Here is a 26,783-nt window from a genome sequence, read left to right as displayed (position 1 = left end):
ACTTGAAAATGAAGAATGCCTAGTCGGATAATCAAGAAAGCATTACTGTAATAAATGCTTCATCACTAAAAAAAAAAAACGGTACTTGTGATAGTTTAGAAGTTACAATAACAAGCTTCATACCTTGAAAATTCCGGCCTTGTGTGATGCAATGGCTGCAAGTGTATTTCCTGCATGTAGATTTTCTAGTTTCATTAAATAACCCAGTGAAATGCATGGAAAGTCAAACTACTCTTCCACATTTTCTGGGTAGTAAGTTTATAAAACCCAACTTATTAGATCCATTTGATTAGCAAGAGAATTGACCAAGAAAGCTTATTTTCATGAGAAAAAACACTCTTAACAGGTTTTGTCCGGTGAAAGAGTGGCACTTTCTCAAAACTAACTTTCTAGCATGGCCAAAAGTTGTTTGGTTTTAGTTCCCAAAATTTTCAGAAAATTCTGATTTTCTTTTGATATAAACATGTCTCCACAAGTTTGTTAATCAATAAGACCCCACAATGTTTAAAAGTGGAACTCATACTAAGGATTAAGTTCACCCCAATAGATTTTGATGTTGAGCCCACAATGATAGGTTTTCTAGCAAACTTTGTAATATCTGATCATAAATAAATAAATGATACATTACAACCCAACACCAAAATCTACATTTTAGTACTCTCAATATCCATTTTGTATCAAGCTTTCTTGCATGCAATGTGAAGGTTCCATCATGGAGTCAAAGAAAATTAAAGCAGCAGAAATTCAAGGGGGGCTTAGAACCATGACATCCAATGAATACAAAGAAATGAACCACCCCAATGACATACCAATATACCACCAAGGTGATGTTCCATCATCAATTAAGAAGCATAATGAGAGTACTTGTTAAGGATGAGAATTTTGGGAAACGAAATGAGACGTACCCAAAACTTCAACATGATCCATCCCCAACGAAGATATGCCACAAACAAGAGGTTCTTTGATCTGTACAGTTTTACCACCCAATTCCATGACAATGGAATTCAAACTTTTGCAATTTCTAGTCTATTGAAAATAGTTAAAAGAGAATATCAAAAAAACTCTTGAACTGTTGTGTCACAAATGTTTAAAAACCCATATTTTGCTACAAAGGGAAAATAAAATCACAATCATCAACCTAATTGATCACAAAGGAAAAGATATATATACCACGTTTGTTGAGTCCCGCTTCCCTCCAAGACCCACTTCAACAATTGCAACGTCAACCTACAAGCATCCAACTCTGTCTCTTAGTTATGGGGGGGGGGGGGGGTACCATGTGATAGTAGACAACAATTCTCCACAAAAAAGATAATTCTAAACAAGTGAAATGAAGAAACAAACAATCGTCAAATTATTGAATTACATCTTATCAATAGAGGGAGATGAAAAGAAATAGAAAGTTTTTGACTGCTAGATAAGATTTTCAAGCTGCAACTAACTGGAAACAGAACATTTTGAGTGATAGTATTTAGTTAATCAATAGTTAGCCATTTGAGGTAAAGAAACCACCAATCTTACATGAAAAAGTGGACGACATCACCAGAAAAACAACAGGAAACAACCATTCAGGTGAAACTCACCGTTCCTTTTGCACATGAAACATACATAAGGAAGGAGGTACCATCCCATATGTCTCTTCTGGTACATATCAGAACTCAAAAGATCTACTTATTAGCAACTTCCCACCCCAATACCCCACCTTTAATATAACTATGAATTTCTACGTAATAAAAAGGACCTCTAGATTCTCTGATTCATCTCGATAAGCAATTTCGACAAATCAATTAATAAAGATTTGGAACCAAAGACACCATTCCTTAATCTTGATAACCCATAATTAAGCGTACATAATCTCACATTACCAGAATCAGATAAACCGTACCAACAGCCGAGAATAAAAGAAAGGGAAAAGAAGAAGAGAGAACTACCACTGGAGAGAGCAATAGTCCATGTTGGATTGTATGGGCCAGAATACCATGGGGGTATTCTGGACTTTTCCCTTTCATTATTTATGCTTTATGTTATGTACAGCCTATGTCGGCTATGTTAGGGGCAGTTTTGTCCTTATAATCTCTACTTCATTATTATAAATAAAGGCTTGGGGTCAGTCTTAATCATCCAAGCATTATCATTCTCTAATTCTAATCTGTTAACATGGTATCAGAGCAGGTTGTGAATTAGAGAACTTCCCTTCCTCCAATCTTGATTTCTTCTTCCCCTCCCTCACTCTCGTTTTTTCTTCCCTTCTTCTTCTGCCTTTATCTTCTTGTCCTCTTTCTCCTACTAGTGCAACACTGATGAGGTGATCTACAGATCCAGTTGCAGCCCTCCATTACCTCATTCCATGCTACAGATTTTTTATCGATAGGGACAAGCTACCTGCATGCGATAATTGGAGCTTCAAATTTTTTTGGGGATTGCTTCCATCTCTACTACAAGGAACCAATCTTCCTCATTGAAGACCAAGAACTGCAGCAGGATCTCTTTTCTGAATAAATTCCCATCTCCAGTTGTATTGAAGACCTCCTAAGATCGTTTTATTTTTCACAAACACAGGGTTTTGATAAAACCCTGACAACTATAAATCTAGGAGTTGCTGATTTCTATTGGGTCTAATTTTTTGAAGGGTGGTTCCCTACTCATAAAGGCACACTCGACTTCAATTTCAGCTTCGACAATTCAGTTTTTGGCCCATTCTCCCCTACATCGATTTCAGCAAAACAGGGTTTTTTTCAAAACCCTGACAATATTGATCTAGGGGTTTTCCTTGTCTGTTGCTGCTGATTTTTGGGGACATATATTCTCCCATTGAAAGAGGATTCTCCTCCAATTTTCAGCCCCTAACTAGAACGAATTCTTGGGTTTCTTCTCACTCCAGCCTTTCTCTACGATTTGGGTTTCTCTGCTGCATTATGCGTGACTCTGATGTCTCTACTGGCACTTTTGCTGCTGATGGGCTTGGTAGGAATGACAATTGTGACCTTCTCCCTAATCCTATCAAACTGGATGGGAGCAATTATCTGATCTGGTCTCGCTCGGCATACTTTGCCATTGCTGGCCATGGGCTTACTGGCCATATTGATGGCACTACTACTATGCCAATTGCACCTGGCCCTTTCCTAAACATGTGGATCGCCAATAATGGCATTCTCATGTCTTATTTGATTGGCTCAATGCAATCAAAACTTGCAAGTGGTTTCCTTCTCCTTGATACAGCCCATCAAATCTGGTTTGCTTGCAAGGAAACATATGGACAGCTCGGTAATGATGAACAGGTGTATGCACTCCGGAAAAAGGCCAATCATGCTACTCATGGGGAGTTATTTGTATCCAAGTACTATGCTACCTTGCGCACTCTCTGGCAGCAATTGGACCATTTTTCTGATTATCACCCCACTATAGCTGCCGATATTACTGCATACAAGAAGCATCTGGACAAAACCAGGGCTTCTGTTTTTTACTTTTTTTGGCTAGTTTGAACATAAAGTACGACCAGATTCGTGTTCAAGTGTTGGGTCATTCCCCTTTTCCCACACTTGAACAATCCTATGCTTTAGTCTCCTTAGAAGAGAACCGTAGGGCTGTTATGCTCCACCCTCCTGTTATTGACAAATCAGCCCTCTAGACTGCTGCCCAAGCTACTCCTGCACCGGTTGGACATGTTTCTCTTGGTGATTCTACTAAAGGGACTGTTACTTGTGAGCATTGTCACAAGCCTTACCACAACAAGGAGAAATGTTGGAAGCTTCATGGGAAACCATCTGATTTTGAGGCCAAACGAGCTGCAAAGAAGAAGACAAAAAATAAGGCAAACCACTCTGAATCTGTTACTACAGCCCTGGTTACTGACATTGGTCTATCCCAGGATGATCTACAGGCATTCTTACATGTGCTCAGGTCTTCCGTTGTTGCTGCCTCTACTACAGCTACTGCCAACTCTTCTGCTCCTTCAAGTTCAAACTTTATCCCATCAGGTATTTCATTTGGTAGTCATTGTGCTTTTGTAGCTTCCCATCCTTGGATCATAGATTTTGGAGCTACAGATCACATGACCGGTTCCTCTAGCCTATTCCATCGATATTCTCCTGCTTCTGGGAAAGACAAGGTCAAAGAAGCTGATGGTTCCCCCTTTCTTCCATATCTGAGAAATGAATCATCAACTGCACTTCCTCTCTTCCTTTGTCTTTTATTTTGCACATTCCTAATTTTACTATTAACCTTCTTTCCATTAGTAGTATTACTCATGATCTTAATTGCAAAGTAACATTTTTTCCTTCCCATTGTGTTTTTCAAGATCTAGCATCTGGGAAGACGATTGGATTGGGTAAAGTGCACGGTGGATTGTACCTGCTTGATGATGGTCGTCTCTCTCCACCACCATTACCTTCTCCGCTACACCAGAACTCCTTGGTTTCTTCTGACCTTTACTAATGGCACTCTAGATTAGGTCACCCTCCATTAGGAATTTTAGCATATTTATTTCCTACTTTGGTCATCAAATGTAATAAGGATAATTTTTTTTGTGAGGCTTGTGTTCTGACAAAACAGACACATTCCACTTATTCTCTATCAAATAAAAGGAGTTCTTCTTGTTTTCATTTGGTGCATTCTGATGTTTGGGGGCCCAATCGTAAAACTTCTCTTTCTGGTCATCGTTGGTTTGTCTCCTTTATTGACTGTCATTCTAGAAATACATGGGTGTATCTTATGCGCACCAAAAATCAGGTTTTTGCATGAATTCAGCATTTTCATAAAATGATCCAAACTCAATTCCAGGCTACTCTCAAAATTTTGAGAAGTGACAATGGAACCGAGTATAAGTGTTGGAATTTTCAAAACTTTTGGTGTGGGACTTTAGTCCCACATTGGTTGTGAAGATTGAAGGAGTTCTTTTGGCTTATATGTGCTTGTGATCTATTATCACATGTTATGTTTAGAAGAGATCATAAAGAGATTCTATGATACACTTGCAAGGACGGTAACCGTCCGAGCGCGTACGCGTGCGCGTGCGTGTGCGTTAGGCGCAATGTGGCGCTTTAATGGCACACTTTGCACTTCGCACGTGCGCATCATCGCAATGAGGCGCCTTAATCTTTTCTGGATCGACGGTCAGTGAACAAGTGCTATGGTTCGGATTCGACCGTTGAATCGGTGTCTGATCAAAGGGGGCGCAACCCTTGGCACAAACGTTGAGCCCACTAGCTGTAGCCCATCCGTACAGCCATGAGAGCCCAATGGTCATGACCCATCTGAACAGCCTTATGAGCCCAATGGTTGTAACCATACGAACAGGCATGTCCAAGTCCATATATAGCTCACGAGTTCAGTCATTCAAGCATAACAATTCTCTAATAGTTTCAAGTGATTACTGTCTCTGCAACTCAGTAATCAGTCAAGCCTGATTTACCTTGGGAGGTAGATTTGCTGCAACCCGGTGCAAGAATAGGGTGCAAATACTGTCTTATGGACAGAACGCCCTCGTTCGACTCAAGCTATCTCTCCGTCCTCTCCTTTTTTATATCAGATTACTAACAATCTTAACACAGTATTGATCAATGGAGGAGACAACAGTCATGAAGATACCTGGCAACGAGATTAGCAAACTGGACAAGTTTGATGGATCATTCTTCAAGCGTTGGAAAGGGAAGATGTATTTTTTTCTTACTGCTTTGAAGATTGCTCATATTATGAATGAAGAGAAGCCAATAGCACCGACAAACACTGATGGAGAACCTTCAAGTGGAGAAACACTGATTCAAATCAAGCAACGCCAGAAGTGGAAGCAAGATGATTTCATGTGCAAAGATTACATTCTCAATGGCTTGTCGAACTCACTCTATGATGTGTACAAGCCCAAATTTGTAGAAAGCACATCAAAGGAACTATGGGAGGATTTCGATAAGTACAAAATTGAAGATGCTGGCAACAAGAAGTTTCTTCTGAGTAAGTTATTCGATTACAAAATGTTAGGAGATAAGTCTATTATTTCACAAACTTATGAGTTACAAGTTCTCATAAATCAAATAATCTCTGAGGGCCATTCTCTTGACGAATTTTTCCAAGTATCTACAATTATTTCTAAATTACCTCTTGCTTGGAAAGATTGTCGGAAAGAGTTGAAATAAAAGAAAGATGCAATGACTATGCAAGAGTTGAAAAAGTATATCCAAGTTGAAGAGAATTCTCGCAAACTGGACAAACTTGAATTGGAGGAAAAATCTCCAAAGGCTCATGTTATAGAAAATGCATCTTCTAAGGACAAAAAGAGAAAGTATGATGGGAAAAGAACTGTTTCGAATAATAAGAAGGGTAATTTTACTAAACCTAAAGTGGCATGCTGGAAAAGCGGAAAAGCCGGTCATCTCAAGAAATAGTGTAGAGTTTATCTCAAGGAGAAGCAATAAAAGGACCAAACCAACATGGTTGACAATGATGATTAGGCTGCTATGATATCTGAAGTATATACAGTTGGTGATGATGAGAAATGGTGGATCGATTCTGGTGCAACCAAACACATTGTCAAGAACAAAAACTTGTTCAAAGTTTCTGAACCTATAGCAGATGGATAAGATCTCTTTATGGAAATTCTTCAACTGCTAAGGTCATAGGAAAATGCACAGTGGTTCTGAATCTCATATCCGGAAAGAAGCATACTTTGAATGATGTACTTCATGTTTCTGCTATTAGGAAGAATCTAAATTCTGTAAGCTTGCTTGACAAACATGGATTTAAAATCCTATTTGAGTCAGGTAACATCATAGTGTCCAAAGGGGGAATTTACGTTGGGAAAGGTTATGCATCGAATGGCATGTATAAATTTAATATGATTAATGAAAATCTATCTTCTACTTACATTGTTTCTACTTTTGATACTTGGCATTCTAAACTTGGGCATGTTAATTATAAGTGCATGAGAAATATGGTAAATTAGATTTAATACTGGAATGCACTTCTTCTAGTCAAGACAAATGTTTTGTATGCATCAAATCTAAGATTGCTAAGAAATCTTTTAAAAAAGTAGAAAGAAATACACAACTCTTAAAATTAGTACATTCTGACTTGTGTGAGTTAGAAGGTATTTTAACTAGAGCTGGTAAAAGATATTTCTTCACTTTTATAGATGATTGTTTAAAATATACATATATATACCTATTAAAGACTAAAGATGAGGCTTTGGAGAAATTCAAAATCTACAAAGCGGAAGTGAAAAATCAATTAGATCATAAGATTAAAATCTTACGAACTGATAGAGGGAGGGAATATTTCTCTACTGATGATTTTTATGCAGTTTATGGAATTATCCATCAAACAACGCTACCCTATAGTCCTCAACAAAATGGTGTAGCAGAAAGGAAAAATAGGACTCTAACAGAAATGGTGAATACCCTTTTACTTACTTCTGACTTACATAAGAATTTATGAGGTGAAGTATTAATGACTGTTTGTCATATACTCAATCGTAAACCCCATAAAAAGACTAATATCACTCCCTATGAACATTGGATGAAGAGAAAACCTTCTCTTGTTAAAAGTATGGGGATGTAGAGCCTTAGTAAGATTAACTGATCCTAAAAGACCTAAATTAGTTGAGAAGGCAATTGAATGTACTTTCATTGGCTATGCCCAATATAGCAAAGCCTATAGATTTCTAACGATGGAATCTACGGAGACCGTTAAGCAAAATACAATTTTGGAATCTAGAGATATTGAGTTCTTTGAGGATTCATTCTCTAGGAAACGGAATAATAAAGACACAAACAAAGAGGATCAAGAAACTGTTCAATCAAACTCTAGAAATAATGAGAGTGTTAAACCAATAAGAAGTAAAAGAGTTAGAGTAGAAAAATCCTTTGGTCCAGATTTCTATCAATTCTTGGTAGAAGGAAATAGAAATGAAGTTACAAATTCTTGTGTATATAATGTTGAACATGATCCATTAACTTTTCGAGAAGCCATGAATCCTCAAGATTCTGCTTTTTGGCAAGAGGCTATAAATGATGAAATGGATTCCATCACGGGAAATAAAACATGGGTTTTAATAGATTTACCTCCCGGATTTAAACCTATTAGTTGTAAATGGATCTTTAAGTGAAAACCTAAAGCTGATGGAACCATTGATAAGTTTAAAGCTAGGCTTGTAATCAAGGGTTTTAAGCAAAAAGAAGGTATTGATCATTTCGATACTTATGCTCCAGTTGCTAGAATAAGTACAATTAGATTATTAATTGTTTTAGCATCAATTAATAAACTTGTTATACACCAAATAGATGTTAAAACTACTTTTCTAAATGGAGTTTTAGAAGAAGAAGTTTACATGCAACAACCTGAAGGGTTTGTTTTGAAAGGCCAAGAAAATAAAGTTTGTAAACTAGTCAAATCTTTATATGGTCTAAAACAAGCTCCTAAGCAATGGCATGAAAAATTTGACTAAAAGGTTGCAGCATATGGATTTAGAATAAATGAACCTAATAAATGTATTTATTCTAAATTCAAAAATGGACATGGTATTATAATATGTATGTTGATGATATGTTAATCTTTGGTACTAATTCAAGCATTGTATTAGAGACAAAGGTTTGTCTATCTTCATGTTTTGATATGAAAGATATGGGTGAAGCAAATGTAATTTTGAAAATCAAAATTGTTAGATCCTCTGATTGTATTTCTTTATCACAGTCTCATTACATAAAAAATATTTTAAAGAAATTCAATCATGAGGATTGTACACCAGTTGCTACCCCATATGATCATTCTGTAGATTGACTTCTAATGAAGGGAAATGTGAATCTCAATTAGAATACTCTAGTATCATTGGTAGCTTAATATATGTCATGCAGTGCACTCGTCCTGATATAGATTTTGCAGTTGGTGTTTTGAGTAGATTTACTCATAACCCTGGACAAATTCATTAGAATGCAGTTTCTAGAGTACTTAAGTACTTAAAGGGTACAATGAACTATACATTAAGTTATAAGGATTTTCCCACAGTGCTAGAAGGATACACAGATGCAAATTGGATTATAGGATCTAATGAAACAAAGTCAACAAGTCGTTGGATATTTACCTTTGATGGAGGTTTAATCTCCTAGGGATCCAAGAAACAAATTGTGGTTTCACACTCAACCATGGAGTCTGAATTTATTGCTTTAGCAATGGCAGTAAAGGAAGCAGAATGGCTTAGGGATCTATTAACGGAGATTCCTCTATGGCCTAAGCCAATGTCTGCTATATTAATATCTTGTGATAATAAAGCAGCATTATCACGGGCTTATAACAAAGTTTACAATGGAAAGTCAAAGAATATCAGTTTAAGACATAGCTATGTAAGGGAACAACTCGTCAAAGGAGTTATGACTATTAGTTATGTAAAGTCAAAGGAAATTTTGGCTAATCCCTTTAGAAAAGGCCTAGGTAGGGATGTGGTATGGAAGACTTCCAGGGAGATGAGTTTAAAGCTTTTAAATGAGAGGTAACCTGCAAGTGGAAACCAACTAGACACTAGACCAACATCTAGTCAACTAGTTCAATGGAAAAACACTTGTAGTGATAACCGGTTATGTACTTAACTAGTAGAGATAAAATCTCTTGTCATCTTAAGGTAGTGCATGTTTGTATGGAGAAATTAGCAAAGGGTAGGATCAATCCTTTAATGAATCTATGTCCTATAGGAAATGCAAGTCATACATTTGTATTTTATTAGATTCACCTATATAAGTGTAGGAAATGGGGCTGCTTCTACGAGATTCAAAGCTTGTCTCTAAGGCGCTTATGAAAACCTAAGATGAAAGCACAAGGCCATAAATGTGCAGGTATTATTGAAACTATGTTCAAGTAAATCATGTCTAGTATATTAGATTTGTCGCTGTAAAATTCTAAGTTCAAGGCTACAGCTACTTTGATTTTGACAAGTACTGATGTATTCTGACAACATGAAGGTTCAAATCGAAAGACACCTTTATGTCAGTATGATTTAAAGGTACAGCGAGGTTATAGAATGAGACTCAATTATTTTAAATATTGGGGGAAATTGTTGGAATTTTCAAAATTTTTGGTGTGGGACTTTAGTCCCACATCGGTTGTGAAGGAGTTCTTTTAGCTTATATGTGCTTGTGATCTATTATTGCATGTTATGTTTAGAAGAGAATCTATAGTGCACTTACGAGGACGGTAACCATCCGAGCGCGTGCGGGTTTGTGAGGCAAATTGTGGCGCTTTGATGGCACACTTTGCACTTCGCATATACGCATCGTCGCAATGAGGCGCCTTAATCTTTTCTGAATCGACGGTTAGTGAACCAGCGCAATGGTTCGGATCCGACCGCTGCATCACTGTCTAATCAAAGGGAGTGTAACCCTTGGCACAAACGTTGAGCCCACTGGCTGTAGTCCATCTGTACAGCCATGAGAGCCCAATGGTCATGACCCATCCGGACAGCCTTGTGAGCCCAATGGTTGTAACCATACAAATAGGCATGTCCAAGCCCATATATAGCCCACAAGTTCAGTCATTCAAGCATAACAATTCTTTAATAGTTTCAAGTGATAATTGTCTCTGCAACTTAGTAATCAGTCAAACCTGATTTATCTTGGGAGGCAGATTTGCTGCAACCCAGTGCAGTAATAGGGTGCAAATACGGTTTTAAGGACAGAACGTCCTCGTTCGACTTAGGCTATCTCTCCGTCCTCTCCTTTTTTATATCAGATTACTAACAATAAGGAATCTCAATTTAAAAAATACTTTGTTGATCATGAAATTATACACCAGACTAGTTGTGTAGATACCCCAGCCCAAAATGGTGTAGCTAAGAGGAAGAACCGCCACTTGTTGGAGGTGGCCAGAGCATTGATGTTTGCTCGGCATGTTCCATCCCAATATTGGGGTAATGCTGTCCTAACTGCAGCTTATCTCATTAATTGGTTACCTTCCCGAGTTCTTGATTCCCGTAGTCCAGCTGAAGTTATACTTGGAAATTCCTCCTTTGTAGTTACACCCAAAATGTTTGGCTGTGTCTGTTAAGCTAGGGATACCAAATCTCCTGGCAAACTTGAACCCCGTGGGTTACGGTGTATGTTTTTGGGTTATTCTCCAACCCAGAAAGGTTATAACTGTTACCATCCTCCTCCTCGTCGTACTATGGTCAGTATGGATGTCACTTTTCATGAAAACCTTTCCTATTATTCTTCCCTACCTCTTCCGGGGGAGAGTTCTAGTGAAGATGTGGTTCCTTCTCTTGAGGTTCCCCTTTTTTTTTATCTCCTATGGTTGCTGCCCAGCCTCCTATGGCTGTTATCCAGCCTCCTATGGCTGCTGTCCAGCCTCCTATGGCTGTTGTCCCTTCACCTGAAGGGAATCCTTTACAAGGGGAGATCATGGAAACAAAGGGTGGTGATGTTCCTATTCAGGGGGAGCTGACTCCAGTACAGAGAACCATTAGTAAATTTCAAAAGGCAATTGACGACTCCAACATTATCACAATAAAAAGAGATGTTCCGGCAAAGGACGGCTTTAATCCACTGTAGCACCAATACCTATCCAGTTACCGACTCAGGATCCAAATCCTTCTTCTCCTGGTAAGCCTTCTTCTTCCGACCTGCCTATTACTCATCACAAAGGTACTAGGACTTGCACTCAGCATCCCATATCTCGTTTTGTTTCTTATAGTTCTCTTTCTCCTTCCTTTCATGCATTCGTATCTTCTCTTTCTTCTGTTTCTATTCCTAAAACTTGGTAGGAAGCATCTACAGATGGAAAGTGGAAGGCAGCAATGTTGGAAGAAATGAGAGCATTGAACAAAAATAATACGTGGGATCTTGTGGCTCTTCCTCCAGGGAAAAAAACAGTTGCATGTAAATAGGTGTTTGTGGTCAAACAGAAGGCATATGGGATAGTGGATCAATATAAGGCATGCCTGGTTGCAAAGGACTTCACTCAAACATATGGAGTTGACTATCAGGAAACCTTCACACTAGTGGCAAAACTCAACACTGTAAGGGTGTTATTGTCTTGTGCTGTAAATCTTGGGTGGGATCTTCAGCAGTTGGATGTAAAGAATGCCTTCCTCTATAGGGAGCTAGAGGAAGAGGTATATATAGATATTCCACCAGGCTTCTCTGATGATAGGACCAGGGGCAAGGTCCCGAAATTGAAGCGTGCTCTCTATGGGCTGAAGCAGTCACCTAGAGCCTGGTTCGGCAAGTTTCACAAGGCTATGGTTTCAGCAGGATATAAGCAAAGCAATGTTGATCATACATTGTTCATCAGACGAGTTGGTGACAAGGTAACTATTCTCATAGTCTATGTGGATGATATTGTGGTCACTAGTAATGATGGTGATGCGATCAAAAAATTGAAGCACTTCCTTGGCCGTGAGTTTAAAATAAAGGATCTAGGATCTCTTAAATATTTTCTAGGGATAGAGGTTGCCCGGTCCTAAAAGGGCATCTTTCTTTCTCAAAGGAAATATATCCTAGATCTATTGTCTCAGAATGGGCTGTTAGGGTGTCATCCTTCAGATACCCCTATGGAAACTACTACACAACTCAAGGAGAAAGAAGGTGAACCAGTTTACAAAGGTCGCCATCAACGATTGGTGGGAAAACTGATCTACCTCTCTCATACTAGACCAAACATAGCTATTGTAGAAAGTTTGGTAAGCCAGTTCATGCGTGATCCTTATTCCTCTCATATGGAGGTAGTCCTGCGCATCCTACGATACTTGAAGTCTACTCCAGGAAAAGGAATACTCTTATCTCCCAATGGTCATCTCAAAATTGAGGCTTACACTGATGCTGATTGGGCTGGCTCTACCAATAGAAAATCTATTTCTGAATATTGTTCCTTTGTGGGTGGAAACCTTGTCACATGGCGTAGCAAGAAGCAGAATGTTATGGCAAAATCTAGTGCTGAAGCAGAATATCTTACAATGGCACACGAAATCTGAATTATTATGGCTTAAAGGGTTGTTGCAAGATATTGGTGTTGTTGTCTATCTTCCCATGATGCTCTATTGTGATAATAAAGCTACCATTAGCATTGCTCATAACCCTGTCCAGCATGATTGTACTAAGCATGTAGAGGTTGACAGACATTTCATCAAGGAGAAACTTGAAGCCGGACTCATCTGTGTTCCCTTTGTGAGATCTCCTGATCAGCTAGCCGATGTGTTCACTAAGGGACTGAGTAGCAAAGTATTTCATCCTATCCTAGTCAAGTTGGGAATGTAACATACATGCATCAACTTGAGGGGGAGTGTTGGATTATATAGGCCAGAATACCGTGGGGATATTCTGGACTTTTCCCTTTCATTATTTATGCTTTATGTTATGTATAGCCTATGTCGGCTATGTTAGGGGCAGTTTTGTCCTTGTAATCTCTACTTCATTAGTATAAATAAAGGTTTGGGGTCAATCTTGATCATCCAGGCATTATCATTCTCTAATTCTAATCTGTTAATAGTCCATACGATAGCTCTCTCCCACTATAATGCTTTATAGATATAACTTAATACTAGCTACAAAACCACAAGGACTCTTTGTGGTAGTAGAAAACTATTAAAAGATTACAATACCAGTAGAAGACTAACTAATCTAACATAGAAATAGAATAGGAAACCAACACACACTAGCGCTAAGCCGCTAACTAATACTACTGCAAGGGACTTACAATAGTACCCCTATGATATTACAACATATCATAACACTCCCCCTCAAGCTGGAGCATATAAATCCATGTCCAGCTTGGAACAACCCTTTCGAAGGGCAAGACTGAATAGAGCCTTGGTAAACATATCAGCCAACTAATCTGGGATGAAACATATGAAGTAACAACCAGTGTAATACCCCATCCCCATAAATGAATATAATATTGAGTTTTATGGTTTATCAGGCGTAAGAGGGTTCGTTTTGATGGAATCCGGTGCAAGTTAGGCCAACAGAGGAATTTTTTAAGAAAATGTAAATGTAATTATTTTTACTATTTATAAGTATTTAGAAAAGTTAGAAAGACCCTATAGTAGGTGTGGACCCTACAAGTGTCCCATAACAAAGACTAAAGAATAGAAATCTTAACACTATCATTCAAAAGTTGACTTCGCTCGAGTTTTAGAAGACCTTAGAGTCATATTTTGGGAAAGCCCAAAACACGAGAAACGTAGGTAATTGAATAATCTACTTTACCATATAAGATGCGCGTCAAACGGACATTGGACGAGAAAGTTATGGCCAAAATACTGGCCAGAAACGGCAAAAAACCTGCGGCAGGCATCACCGGCAGAGGACTACCGATCGATCTGACGGTCAACCGGATGGTGCCGGTTGATCTGCCGGTTGACCGGAAAAAGACCGGCACGTGTAAATTAGTGAGGCGGTGTCCTACCGGTCAACCGGCAGATCGTTACGATCGACCGGCAAGGTTCAAACCAGCGTTATAAAGTGCGCCATTTGGCTCATTTGAGCCATTCCAAAAGCCAAAAAGAGGAGAGAAAAGAGAGAAAAGAAAGGGGAAAAGAAGGAGAAGCTAGAGGATCGAGGTTTTGGCCCGTTGAATCGTTGTACAATCGCTAAGAACACGCAGTAGGTTAATTTCAACCTAAGATTTAGTTCAGAAAGGGGTTTTTGCATCGAAAAGGTAAGCCCTAGATCTCTTTTTGATTTCTTTGATTGCCAAGAGATGTTTTGATCCGTTAGAACGTTGTATAGTACAGTTGTTATGTTGTAGGAATGAATTTCATAAAAGAAAATGAGTTTCCACAAAGTTATTTTGAAAAGAGTAGTAAAAACCCTAATTTCAGAGTTAGGTTTTCAGTTTTGGCTGCTGGTTCGATTGTTGAGTCATCCAGTATTGCCTAGACGCCCAAATAGGCCTAAAGAGATAAATTTAGATAAGTTTGGGTGATGGGAGATCATTCCCACCATTCCAAGAGTGTAAAAGAGGAGATATTAATATTGAAATGGTTATATAGGGATCCAGATTGATCAACCAGTGACAGAAGAGCACCAGCTACACTGCTGAAGTGTAGTAGAGAGATAATACAGTTGTTGTAAGTACAATACAAACACCTTACACACAGATACACAGACTGGTGAGGGGAATTCTATTCATATCTTGCATGTTTTCCCAGTATTGTTTACTTTATCATGGCCCCTATGATTCTACTGTCTTATAGAAATGAAAATGTATGGTTTTATGATGGAAAGTTTAGTGTGGCATGAATGCATGATAAGTAATAATATTATACCGAACATAACTAAAACTGAAGGTTGCTAATGTAAGACTAGAACCCGAATCATAGTTGTCAAGGCGTCGTCTAGGCGGGCGCCTTGGTCAACTTGGATGCCTAGGCGGGCACCTTGGTCGCCTTGTTGGTAGGCCAGTAAACGGATCGGATTCAGCTCGGATACGGATCGGATGTAATCAGATTCGGATATTTCCTGGTCGAATACGGATACCTCTAAACGGAGTCGGATGGATTCGGATGCGGATTGAATTCGGATTTTTGGCCATCCATTTGCACCTCTGCCTTGTGTAACCCGAACCTTCCTCCCCCTAGTGGATACAATTCACTCTCAATCCATAGTTTTAGATCATGGTTCTCTTTTCCTTATATTCTAGAACCTGTTAAATCTTCAAAAACCCCAAAGATCGTTATTTACTTAATTTTTTATAATTAAGTATTTGGATTCGGATTTGGATTTTTATCGAAGTAATCAGATTTTTTTCCGGATATCTCTAAACGAATACGAATGCCCCTAAACAGATACGGATGCGGATCGAATTCGGATTTTCGGTTATCCATTTACAACCCTACTTGTTGGTACCGCCTTGATTTTTTACCCTCTCCACCACCTTGGGTCACCTAGAAACCATGACAACATGACCTGAATAGGTCTAATCCCAGGCATAGTTGTCACGCCGGTTAGGTAACCCAAGGCGGTGGAGACGGTAAAAAATCAAGGCGACACCAAGTAGGTGAGTAAGGCGGCCAAGGCGACCGCCTAGGAGACCAAGGCGCCCAAGTTGACAAAAGCACCTGGCCGCCTAGGTGCGCCTTGGCGACGCCTTGACAACTATGATCCCAAGCAAGATCAAATAGAAAATCTCCAAAGAACAAGAAAGAGAGCAATGGGAACTAAAATCATATGAGGGAACCAAAAGAACAATGGAAACTAAAAATAATGGAAACAAGAGAACAATGGAAACTCAAATGAGGGAACAATTTCCTTGGTTGAAGTAACAAATCTAAAAAAACCACAAATTGTAACACGTTGAAGCAGCAATGATCTTGATGTAATAATCTTCAAGAAATCAATGTGACAATCAGTTGAAAGAAATCCCAGCAGCTTGTAGCACTCGTAAACTCAATTAGGATTTGGAATTAAGAACTGATGGAAGGGGATGGGGGAAGGGAATGGCTATCTCAACCTGGGCATCTTACCCAACCTATCTCAAGATTTTCGCAAAGGCTAAAGCCAATATTTCATTAATCAAATTCGTACAATGCTGGCCTCCCTTACAAACTATTATAGAATACTCAAAAATAGACTTGGACACTAAAAAGGAAAGGCCTAACCCTATCATTAACTAATAAGGTAATCTAAATTGACTACGAAAGTGAAATAATAAAGAAACAGAATCAAAATAGCATTCTAAACTAATGAAGCAAAACCTCTTTTCCTACTTTCTACCCCTATTTTAGGCTCATTAAATTGGCCAATTACAAAATAAGCCCATGGGATCAAAGTCCCAATACATATATGATCCAACCCAAAGCTTACTTCTACTAAAATAAGCCCTAAGTGACTTATCTACATCAGTTGCTAATGTGTGTTTTAACAACAGGAAAGAGAGGGATAGTATAGGGTCCCTCAATGTCCACTAAGAGATAGTAGGGATTCTATCAACATCCTATCCATTCTGAAGTTGTTACAGGTATGTGAACTAGAAGTGGAGGTTGGTAAAGAACAGTAAAGGAGCATTAGTGCTCGAGTAAAATACAGTACAGAAAGTAAAGGAGCATCAGTGCTCGAGTAAAGTGCAGTAAAGAAAGTAAAGGAGCACCAATGCTCGAGTAAGGTAAAGTAAAGAATAGCAAAGGAACCCTACTGGTTCGAGAACAGAAAGCAAAGTTAAGGACCAGAACAGTAAGATTCTATGACTGTCAACCCATTTCAAAAGGTGTTTAAGTATTGGGTGCATAGTTGTTAAGGCGGCAAAGCGACCCAAGGCGTTGGAGAGGTGTCAAAGCGCTTAGGCGACAAGGCGCCCCCAAGTGTTATTTTTTATTTCTCCCTTTCCTAACATTATTTAGTATGCTACAATATATATCTTATATCATCAAAAATTAACATTAATCATCCCCAAGTCATAAAAAATCAACATTAAGCCACATTAAGTCACATCAAGTCATCAAAAATCAACATAGAATTAGAAGACAATAAAACTGAAGAAGCAAGCTATTGGAAGTTTGAAACAATCAAACATACATTTGGTTTATACTAGTCGCACATTTGGTTTATAATGTTCTTAGAAAATATGATCTTATCTATAAGTAATTAAATTGTTCTCGATTTAGAGAAATGTTCTGGTTCTCTAAGAAGTTTGACTAGTCAGATGATTTTATTTTTAAATGAGACTTTTAGCATTAGGTAGAGCACAAAACGAGCTTTCCAACAAATCCAAGATTGCTTAAATCTGATTTATATTGAAGAAATTATGTTCCAGTCAAACCTTATTTGGTATGCGAAATGCTGTCAAAATCGCTCTGAATGAAAATATTTTTTTAGATATCAAAACAAATAAATATTTTACCGCACTTTTGGTTTTTAGCAATGTTTTACCATATAAAGATTTATACAATTTTTAGATTTGAGAAAAACCTCAGCATTAGAAAGTTGAAAATTTTACCAGCCGTCGAAATCCAGTTTTTGTTCTTGAAGTGGGAGGGTTGACTTTTTATCCTTTTGGAATTTGATTGTTTGAGTATTTCTATTTGATTCAAATAAAGGGTATTTGCTTATTTATGAATAATATCTTAAGTAAATGAAATACCAAATATTTGGCATAAATAAGGGCCAATACCGGGTCCGATACCAAAAAACCTAGTGTAAGGTGCCTTGCAATAAGGGGGAGGTCGCCTAGGCGGCGCCTAGGAAACGCCTTGACAACTATGATTGGGTGAGGCATAGATAGGTCTCCCTTCCAGCATATGACGGTGATAAGTAACGGTATGCCGGGGGCGTGCGACGACAATACGTAGCGGTATATTGGAGATGTATCGGATTATGACGGTAATACGTAACTGTACTACTGATAGCAAGATATAGGCCTCAAAGTTATGAGCTGCAGAGTGGCAGGTCACTATGAGATAGATGGCCAGACTTAAAGTTAAAGTAAAAGACAAGTTAAGCATAAGAAAGTATAGAGTGCATTGTTTTAAATGCGCTAATGTTAGTTATATGATCAGATATCATATTTCAGTTTTATAGTTGTCATAGTAGCATGTTCGTAGTATGAGATTGCTAGTACAACATGATTTGCTAGTATAGCTTGTTTGTTTTACATTCACGAGCATGATATGAACAAAGTTTTTTCTCACAAGGCTAGTTAGCTCACCCCATAGATGTGATTCTTTTTACAGAGCATGTGCATAGGGTGTGCTAGTGTGCAAAGTGCACAAGGAGAGCCAGGGGGAAGTATACCATACTCCCCGAATAGATGGCCAAAGGCAGAGAAATACCTTAGAGGCTAGATATTATGTGTAGATTACTTTGGTGTAATACATGGGTTTAATTATGTCTTTTGATGTAATTGACAGTAGATTACAAATGATGTAACAAATGATACAGTATGATATGGCTTATACCAATTTACAGTTTATGAGATGTTTATTATGTTTCCGCTACAATATTTTGATGTCTCTGATACGTGTTTGTAACTCTGCATATATAGATCATAGATTCAACCATTATTAATGGCGGTCTGTGAGGGCCTGCACCATATCCTTAACCCGGATTTAGGGCGTCACAACCAGCATCTACATAACAGCATCCTGCAAAAAAACGACAGTCAACCTCAATATGTTTGGTCTGTTCATGAAACACCAGGTTACTGGTAATTAGATAGCCAGCTTGATTGTCACAGAACATCTTTACACCAACTCTAGAAGAAGACACTTCAACCATTTCAACTCGGCTACAAAATGAGCCATATCCCTGTATCCAGCCTCAATGTTGGATCCAAGGTTCTAAACTGGGGTTTCGACCAGCCAAAAACCGAGATATGGTCGAAACCAGTGATTTTTTCCTTGCCAACTCGAGTTGGTGATTTCTAGGCCAAAAAATGCTTTATTTGATATGAATTTTTGTATACAGTCTATTTTTGACATTCTAAACACAATGCATGAACTATTTTCGCACAAAAAACACTTAAAAATGGTACTTGTAGTTTTTGACCTAAGTTTGATAGTATATATTGTTCTTGGACATTGCCTGGAAACCAGGACAGACACTTATGCCTAATATATTCATTTACTTAAGATATTATTCATAAATAAGCAAATACCCCCTATTAGAATCCAATAAAAATAGTTAAAAAATCAAATTCCAAAAGGATAAATGTCAACCTCCCAGTTCAAGAACAAAAACTAGATTTTCGGCAGTAGGTGAAATTTTCAACATTCTAATGCTAGGGTTGAAGAGGTCGCTCAGGCAAATAATGGGGTTCATTGGAAGATATGAAGGCTTCTCAGGGCAGCTTGTTAACAGGTAGAAGAGCTGCTTTGTGTTGGGGGACAGGGCCACAGCGGCAGCGGCTCGGATGGTGGGCTTGGTTACTGGATTCCCGAGGAGGTCACTTCCCATCACGTACTTGGGGGCGCCCCTCTGCTCAGGTAGGCTTAAAATTTGTTACTTTGATGGGCTGGTGGAGAAAATCAGGAGCAAAGTGGCAGGCTAGAAAGGGAGGCTGTTGTCTACGGGGGGGAGAGTAACGTTGCTTAGGCATATGCTCGCTTCAATGCCTATTCATGTCCTCTCCACACTTGACCCCCCTAAGGCAGTCATTCGAAGGATATATGGGATCGTGGCTAACTTTCTTTAGGGCAGCTCTGAATGGGGCAATCGCAGACACTGGGTGAATTGGCAAAAGGTGTGCAGGCCCCTGGAGGAAGGAGGCTTTGGAATTCGGCTTCTTGAGGACGTGGGTCTCTCTCTCAGGCTTAAAGGCCTGTGGAAAGCTATGTCAGGGTAGTCGCTTTAGGGCAGGTTCTTCAGGGCCAAATATTTTAAAGGCTTGCATCTAGCGCTTGTAGGGCTATAAGGAACTGGTTCCAAAACTTGGTGTAACGCGTTGAAGCTCAAGGGGTTCATGTTGGAAAGATCAAGGTGGCTGCTTGGGGAGGGCAAGACGCTCTTTTGGCTTGCTAACTGGGTGGGGGTAGGGCCCTTGATTGATTTTGTTGATAACGTCATGCTAGTTGACTTGGATCTGTGTGTGAAGGATGCACTGGACGAGGAAGGGAACTGGAGGGAAGACATTATAGGCATCATTGATTCTGACGTTGTCCGGAACAGCATCGTCCTGGGGAATTTTGTGCTCTCTGACAGGATGTCATGGTTTGGTCCCCGGCCAGTGACGGGTGCTTCTCTACTAGGTCAGTTTGGCATGAGGTCCGGCAGGGTTATCCTAGGGTCCCCTTCGCCAAGTGGATATGGAATCAAGTGCTGCCCACTAAAATGGCGTTCTTCTCTTGGCAACTCCTCACGGACAGGATCCCCACGGATGACTCCCTCATGGCGCTTGGTATCCCCCTAGCATCCAGGTGCAATTGTTGCGGCCAGCCAAGGAAGGAAACGATGGATCATGTCCTTGGCTCAGGTGTGGTGGCGGTAAAGGTCTGGCTCTTCTTCTCCAGGCTTCTTGACATCCCTTTCCTACCCTCTCAAGATGTTAGGAGTCGGGTCGCTCTGTGGCATGAGGCAGCAGGATGTGGAAGCTTCAGTGATTATCTAATAGGGATTATGCCTGCTTTGATTTGTTGGGAGCTTTAGAAGGAGAGGAACAATAGAAGGCATGGGGAGAGACGGCACGCTGCAAGAACAATTATTGAGCGTGTTAGAAGCTGGGTCAAGGAGGTGAGCCTGCCTCCCAAGATTGGGCGGCAGGGGTCTTCCAGGGACGATTTAATTCTGCAGTGGTTTGGCATTTTGGCCCCTCCGATAAAACTGAAATGCCCCCACCCCATCTACTGGTGCCCCCCCCCCCTTTTAATCAGTTAAGCTGAATGTGGATGGCGCTTGTAAAGGAAACCCTGGCCGGGGTGGTTGAGGGGGAGTGATTAGGGACAGGAATGGTGAGGTGCTGGCAGCGTTTGCTAATTTTTACGGTGACTGCACTAACTCTTAAGCAGAGCTCAGAGCTTTGAGAGATGGGTTGCGGTTGTGCCAGGATCTCCAATTGATGGAGGTGGTGGTTAACTCCGATTCAACCAACACTGTCAGAATGGTAACTCAGAAGAAGTGTATACTATGGAAGGGTTGGTACTGGTTTAATAAAGCTTTGGAGCTGATCTCCACGACACACGCTCAAGTGGCCTTTGCGTTTCGCGAAAGTAATAGAGCAACGGATTGGATGGCTAATCATGCCTGTGATTTGGGCTCCTCGGTCACGTACCTGCAGGGCAAGTTGCCAGGTGGGAGCTTTGCAGGTATCATTAGAGAGGACAAGGCAGGAATGCCTTGCTTTAGATTTTAATGTGCAGTTTTTATCTTGTAAAGGGAGTGGGCTTGCCCCTTTGGAGGGTTGTGAGTGCAGTTAGCATTAGGCTGAGGTAAGGCGGTATGTCCCCCTCTTGTATTCTTTGATTTTTTATTGGATATGAATAAAAGCTAGGGGCTGCCCCGGGTCCTAGATAAGTTCGGGTAAAAAAAAAAAAACATTACTAAAAACCAAAACTGCGGTAAAATATTCATTTTTTTAATGTCTATAAAATTATTTTCATTCAGAGCCATTTTGACAGCATTTGTGTACACCAAATTAACTTTGACCGGAGCATAATGTTAGCAGAACCATGGGTTAGAAAGAGAGAATGAGAGAATGGAATTGCTTGATATCATAATAGAGGAAAATATTACAAAGGGACATAAATAGACAAAAATACCCCTAACTAGCTGACTCGATAAGAGCAGCAATCTAATCCTAATAACTTAACAACTAAGCAAGCCCAGGAACAAAATACCCCCACAGTATTCTGGATTACATATTCGGATATTCCAACACTCCCCCTCAAGCTGGATTATACATATATGTAAAGGAGGAGGATCCAGCTTGAGCTAATAAGAAAAAAACTCCATAATAATGCTAATACTCCCCCTCAAGTTGGCGTATACAAGGCACTAATGCCCAACTTGAACAAAACGGGAAGAAACAAAGTCACAGCAAAGTCCAGCTAGACAGATGAATGCAGCTCCCAAATAAAACCTTTAAGAACTTAAAAAATAGATCTTCAAAACCTGGGCAGACTTGATTAGCAAACCGGGACTGGAATGTCTTCCAAAAAAGGCAGCTTTCACCAATCTTCTATAGCTGTCCAAAGATGAATCTCTGACTAATAATCTTGAAGATAAGCAATTAGGGGCAGCAAGCAGCGAAAACAAATGAATCAGGCAGCGGAAATGATCAACCAAAATGTAGATCTTCATATAGGCACTGTAAAGGCACTGTAAATCCTCAAATAGGCAGGCAATAACCAAACATCTTCAAACTCTTCATCTCCCCCTTACGGCAAACTCAACCCAATAATGAAGGATACCTAATAGCAATGGTGGAGAAGACTAATCTTCCATATTTTGCACCAATGTTCCTGCAAGTTCTGCTTTCTGCAATGGCTGTAGGTGTATTGTACATAATCCCCTCCCGCACACGTGTAGTAGTTCACTTGGACAGATAACGGAGATGATGTAAGAAATAGTGCAAAAGTATAATATTCCAGAATTTTCCAAAAGGTGCTAAGGGTAATGGAAAAGGAAGAAATGGCAATTTAGAGAATACCATAAACTTCCAAAGTGGTCATGGGTATATGCCAAAGGTATGATATGGGAGGTGGTGAAGTGAAAAAAAGAGCAGTGGGATAATGAATCACGGAGAAAAACAATACAACCTATAAATTGTCAACCATCTTCAAACGATCAAACAAACTCCTTAATGGAAACTCCTGCAGGGGAGAGACACCAAACTCCAATATTCAAATCTAATAAGTAAACAGATCTGATTTGAAGTAAGGAAAGACTCAAATCTTCAAGGCTTGATCAACACGAAAGAACCAGTGTGCAACACTCCAATTTGTAAAATCCCACATGCTAAATAGAACTGACGAAAATATCTAGGCAGAATTGATGTAATAAACTTCAAAAAATAATTGATACCATGTTAGCAGACCTGGATTAGAGAGTAATTGCTTAGATCAGATCTGAATTAGTGAACAATGCTAGGATCAAGCTCTCAAAATAAGCTGGATTTGAATCAGTAGAGAAAACTTCACACAACTGAATAGGTTCGTAGTTGCAACCAATAACTATGGAACTCACTATTGTAATCCTAAATAAACTGATCTCCAAGGTAGTAGATTCGAGTCTTCAACAATGAAAGAAATTCGATCTTCAATAGTGGGATACTTAGTCTCAAGAACAGGGCAGCAGTAGTCCTCATAAAGGCAGCAGTAACATGTCAACCAATCATGTTTACAGAAGCCAATCAATAAAACCAGCAAGGTATGTAGTAAAGCTCAATAGAACCAGCAAATATAAGATAAATAACCCAACAGATCCATAGGTAGTTGAAGCAGCCAGCCACATAGGAACCAATAAATGAATAGGTTGATAGTTGGATAAATCGAGCCATAAGAGTGAAACCTGAATTTTTTTCAAAATGACTCCATAAATGATGCTGAAACGTGGGTCAAATACTCCTCTGATATGTATAAGACTCTCTTCAAAAAATTAGCAAGAGAGGACTGCCCTAACCCTTGGATCAATTATAGTCAAGGTTTTGTAAAAAACCCTGAAACTTGAGATCGATTGTAGGAAGGGGGCTTCATAAAAACTGATGATGACTTGTTAAAGTGATGATGTCTTGGCATACATGTTGTCCACAGCTGCTTGCATGGATCTCCAATACGAACACCCAATCTCTTGTAGGGTTTGAGACTTGATCTTCAAGTGGGAGAAACACCAAAAAGTGCAGAAAAAATAGGGCAACAGCTATCTTGTGTAAAAGAACTTCTTCAAGCCATGAAGAATTGAAGTAAATTGCCTCTCTTGATAGTAGAAACACCTCTAAAAAACTCCAGAAGCAGCAGGTAACCCTAACCCAAAAAATCAATTTATGTCAGGGTTTTGGAAAACCCTAAAAAGTAGAGATCGAATAGGGTATGGGTCTTCTAGAAAACTTGGCTAGGTGCAAGATTGAGGTCTGGTCCTAGTAATGGAGGAAAGCAACCCACAAAAAAACAGCATGAACTGAAAGGAGGAACCCTAAAATCGATTGGAGTCGGGGATTTAAAAAACCCTGACAAGTTGAGATCGATTAGGGTATCAAGGCTGGAAAGGTGAATGAAAGCTGGACAAAAAGAAAAAAAGGGAAAGAGAACAATGGGATAGGGTAGATAGGTGCTAGAAAAGAAAGCAAAGGGAGCTCCAATGGTGTAAGATCAGCCTTCAATAGTGATAGGAAGCTGATCTTCAAGGAATTCTGGAAAGAACTCCAAATCACAGGTATGCTTCCAGAAGATTTTCAATGGAAAAAATAGATAGGATGGAGGAGGAGGGCAGCAACTAAATCATTGGTTTAGGTTTACCTCATTAGTGCTGTCCTCTTACAAGGATGAGAGACAAAAAAAATAGAAGAAAGAGAGAAAGGAGGGAGAAGTCGATTGAAGAAGAAAAGGGTTTTTTTTTCTTTCCTTCTAACCTAGATCAGAATTGGCTCTGATACCATTTTAGTAGAACCATGGGTTAGAAAGAGAGAATGAGAGAATGGAATTGCTTGATATCATTGATAGGTAAGCCCCTCTATTTATAATAGAAGGAAATATTACAAAGGAAAATAAATAGACAAAAATACCCCTAACTATCTGACTCAATAAGAGCAGCAATCTAATCCAAATAACTTAACAACTAAGCAAGCCCAAAAGGACCAGAATACCGTGGCATTCTGGATTACATATTCCGACACATAACTTCTTCAATATAAATCAGATTTAAACAATCTTGGATTTGTTGGAAAGCTTTCAAAATCCAAAAAGACAGAGCTTCTCTAGGGACCAAATCCTCCCTCTTTTTCTCTCTCTAGATTTCTGGATTTTTCAGAGCTTTTCTAAAAATTTGGTAGCACCTCCCAAGCCCTGATGGTGACACCGGCGCCCCGGGCAGTGCCATTGGGCTCCTGGGTGGTGCCACCGAGCTTCGGGCGGCGCTGCTGATTGCTTGGGGGTGCCATTCAATTCCTTGGAGGCGCCAGCTGGGCTCGGATTGGCTCCGCTTCGCTAAACTAGTCTTCTTCTTTTTCATTTTCGGGTGTATTTTTATGGGTTTACGGGTGACTTGAGAGAGTCGTCATCTGTCCATGTCCTTGTCATCATCGCTAGGGGATGACAAAATTCAATGTCTATAGTTGTGCACCTGTACCTCTATCACCATGGCCACGAGCCACGCCCTCTCCCAGAGAAGCCAAAACCTCGACCACGGCCAGCAACAAAAGCAAAATTGTCTTTAGGAGAGGATTAGGTATCAACTCGAGAAGGAGTAACAATACGATGAGGACATGCAAAGGACTCATTAAGTCAGGTCACCTTTTCCCTAACAAGCAACTAACTTTATAGACTGATAATCACGGTTTAATCCAGCCATAAACTTTGCAACATAAAATTCTTCCCGTTGAAGTTGCAGCTGTTCCAGATTATTAGTAAGAGGCAGATGAATATTGAGTTCCTCTCTCACACGGTCATACCCTTAAAAAGTATTCATTCAAGGACCTGTCTCCCTACTTGAAATTAAACAATTTATCATATAAACGATAAACTCATTGTAATGGAAATGTATGGTGCGGAATGTGCAATTAAGAAGAATCATATAGATAACTCAATGTAGCGGAGATGAGGATGTTGAGATAGATGAGTGGCAAAACTAGGAAGGATAAAGTAAGGAATGATCATATTAGAGCTGATTTGAGAGTAGCTCTGAATCTCTGATACATGATAAGCTACGAGAAAGTTGTTGGAGGTGGCATGACCATGTTCAACGGAGGCCTTTGGATGTTCCAATACGGAGGAGTGATTTGATTCATGTTGTAATATGGGTACAAGAGTAGAATTGTCTTATAGGGGTATTTTGGTCTTGCACTCATTCTAGATTGTTCTCCATATTATAAATAAAGTTGGCATGTGTCCCATTAGACATAAGTCATATTCACCAAACCCACATGGTATCAGAGAAGAAGACTGACCTGAAACCCTAATCACAGCTCTCATGCTCCCTTTCTCGATTTCTGCACCTCCACCACCAAAACCGAGACTCTATCTCTTCTCGGTTGGCATCTCCCACCACAATCACCCTTCCCTTTGTTCTTGGTGGCTCTCCCCTAGTCCACCGAGAGCCTTTCTCTCCCCTTGAAGATGCCTCTCAAGATCTAGATCTATACGAGATCTTTTTCGCATGATCTGAGAGGTTTACCAGTTTTTTCACAGGTTTTTTCCTGTGCCTTTTCATTTTTTGATCTACAGGGCCAACCCT

The 26,783-nt window shown here is 39.6% G+C and overlaps 1 protein-coding gene and 1 long non-coding RNA gene across 2 annotated transcripts in view; one reads left to right on the top strand and one right to left on the bottom strand.

Annotated features, from left to right (window-relative positions):
* The window catches only part of LOC122642817 (folylpolyglutamate synthase-like), a 72,861-nt gene that overhangs the window by 19,113 nt on the left and 26,965 nt on the right, over positions 1–26,783 (bottom strand). Inside the window, exons 8-10 of the mRNA XM_043836417.1 lie at positions 1,171–1,227; positions 906–966; positions 124–170 (exon numbers count right to left, since the gene is read on the bottom strand). Coding sequence (XP_043692352.1) covers positions 124–170; positions 906–966; positions 1,171–1,227 — 165 coding nt within the window. The remainder of the gene's footprint in view (positions 1–123; positions 171–905; positions 967–1,170; positions 1,228–26,783) is intronic.
* LOC122642819 lies at positions 10,999–26,207 on the top strand. Its single transcript, XR_006330107.1, has 3 exons — positions 10,999–11,010; positions 17,029–17,032; positions 26,115–26,207. It is a non-coding gene; the product is annotated as an uncharacterized LOC122642819 (long non-coding RNA).

The sequence above is a fragment of the Telopea speciosissima genome, chromosome 10 (assembly GCF_018873765.1).
Source record: "Telopea speciosissima isolate NSW1024214 ecotype Mountain lineage chromosome 10, Tspe_v1, whole genome shotgun sequence".
NCBI classification, from domain to species: Eukaryota; Viridiplantae; Streptophyta; class Magnoliopsida; order Proteales; family Proteaceae; genus Telopea; species Telopea speciosissima.
Note: the sequence above shows the minus strand (reverse complement) of the source record. Positions and strands in the feature narration are given on the sequence as shown.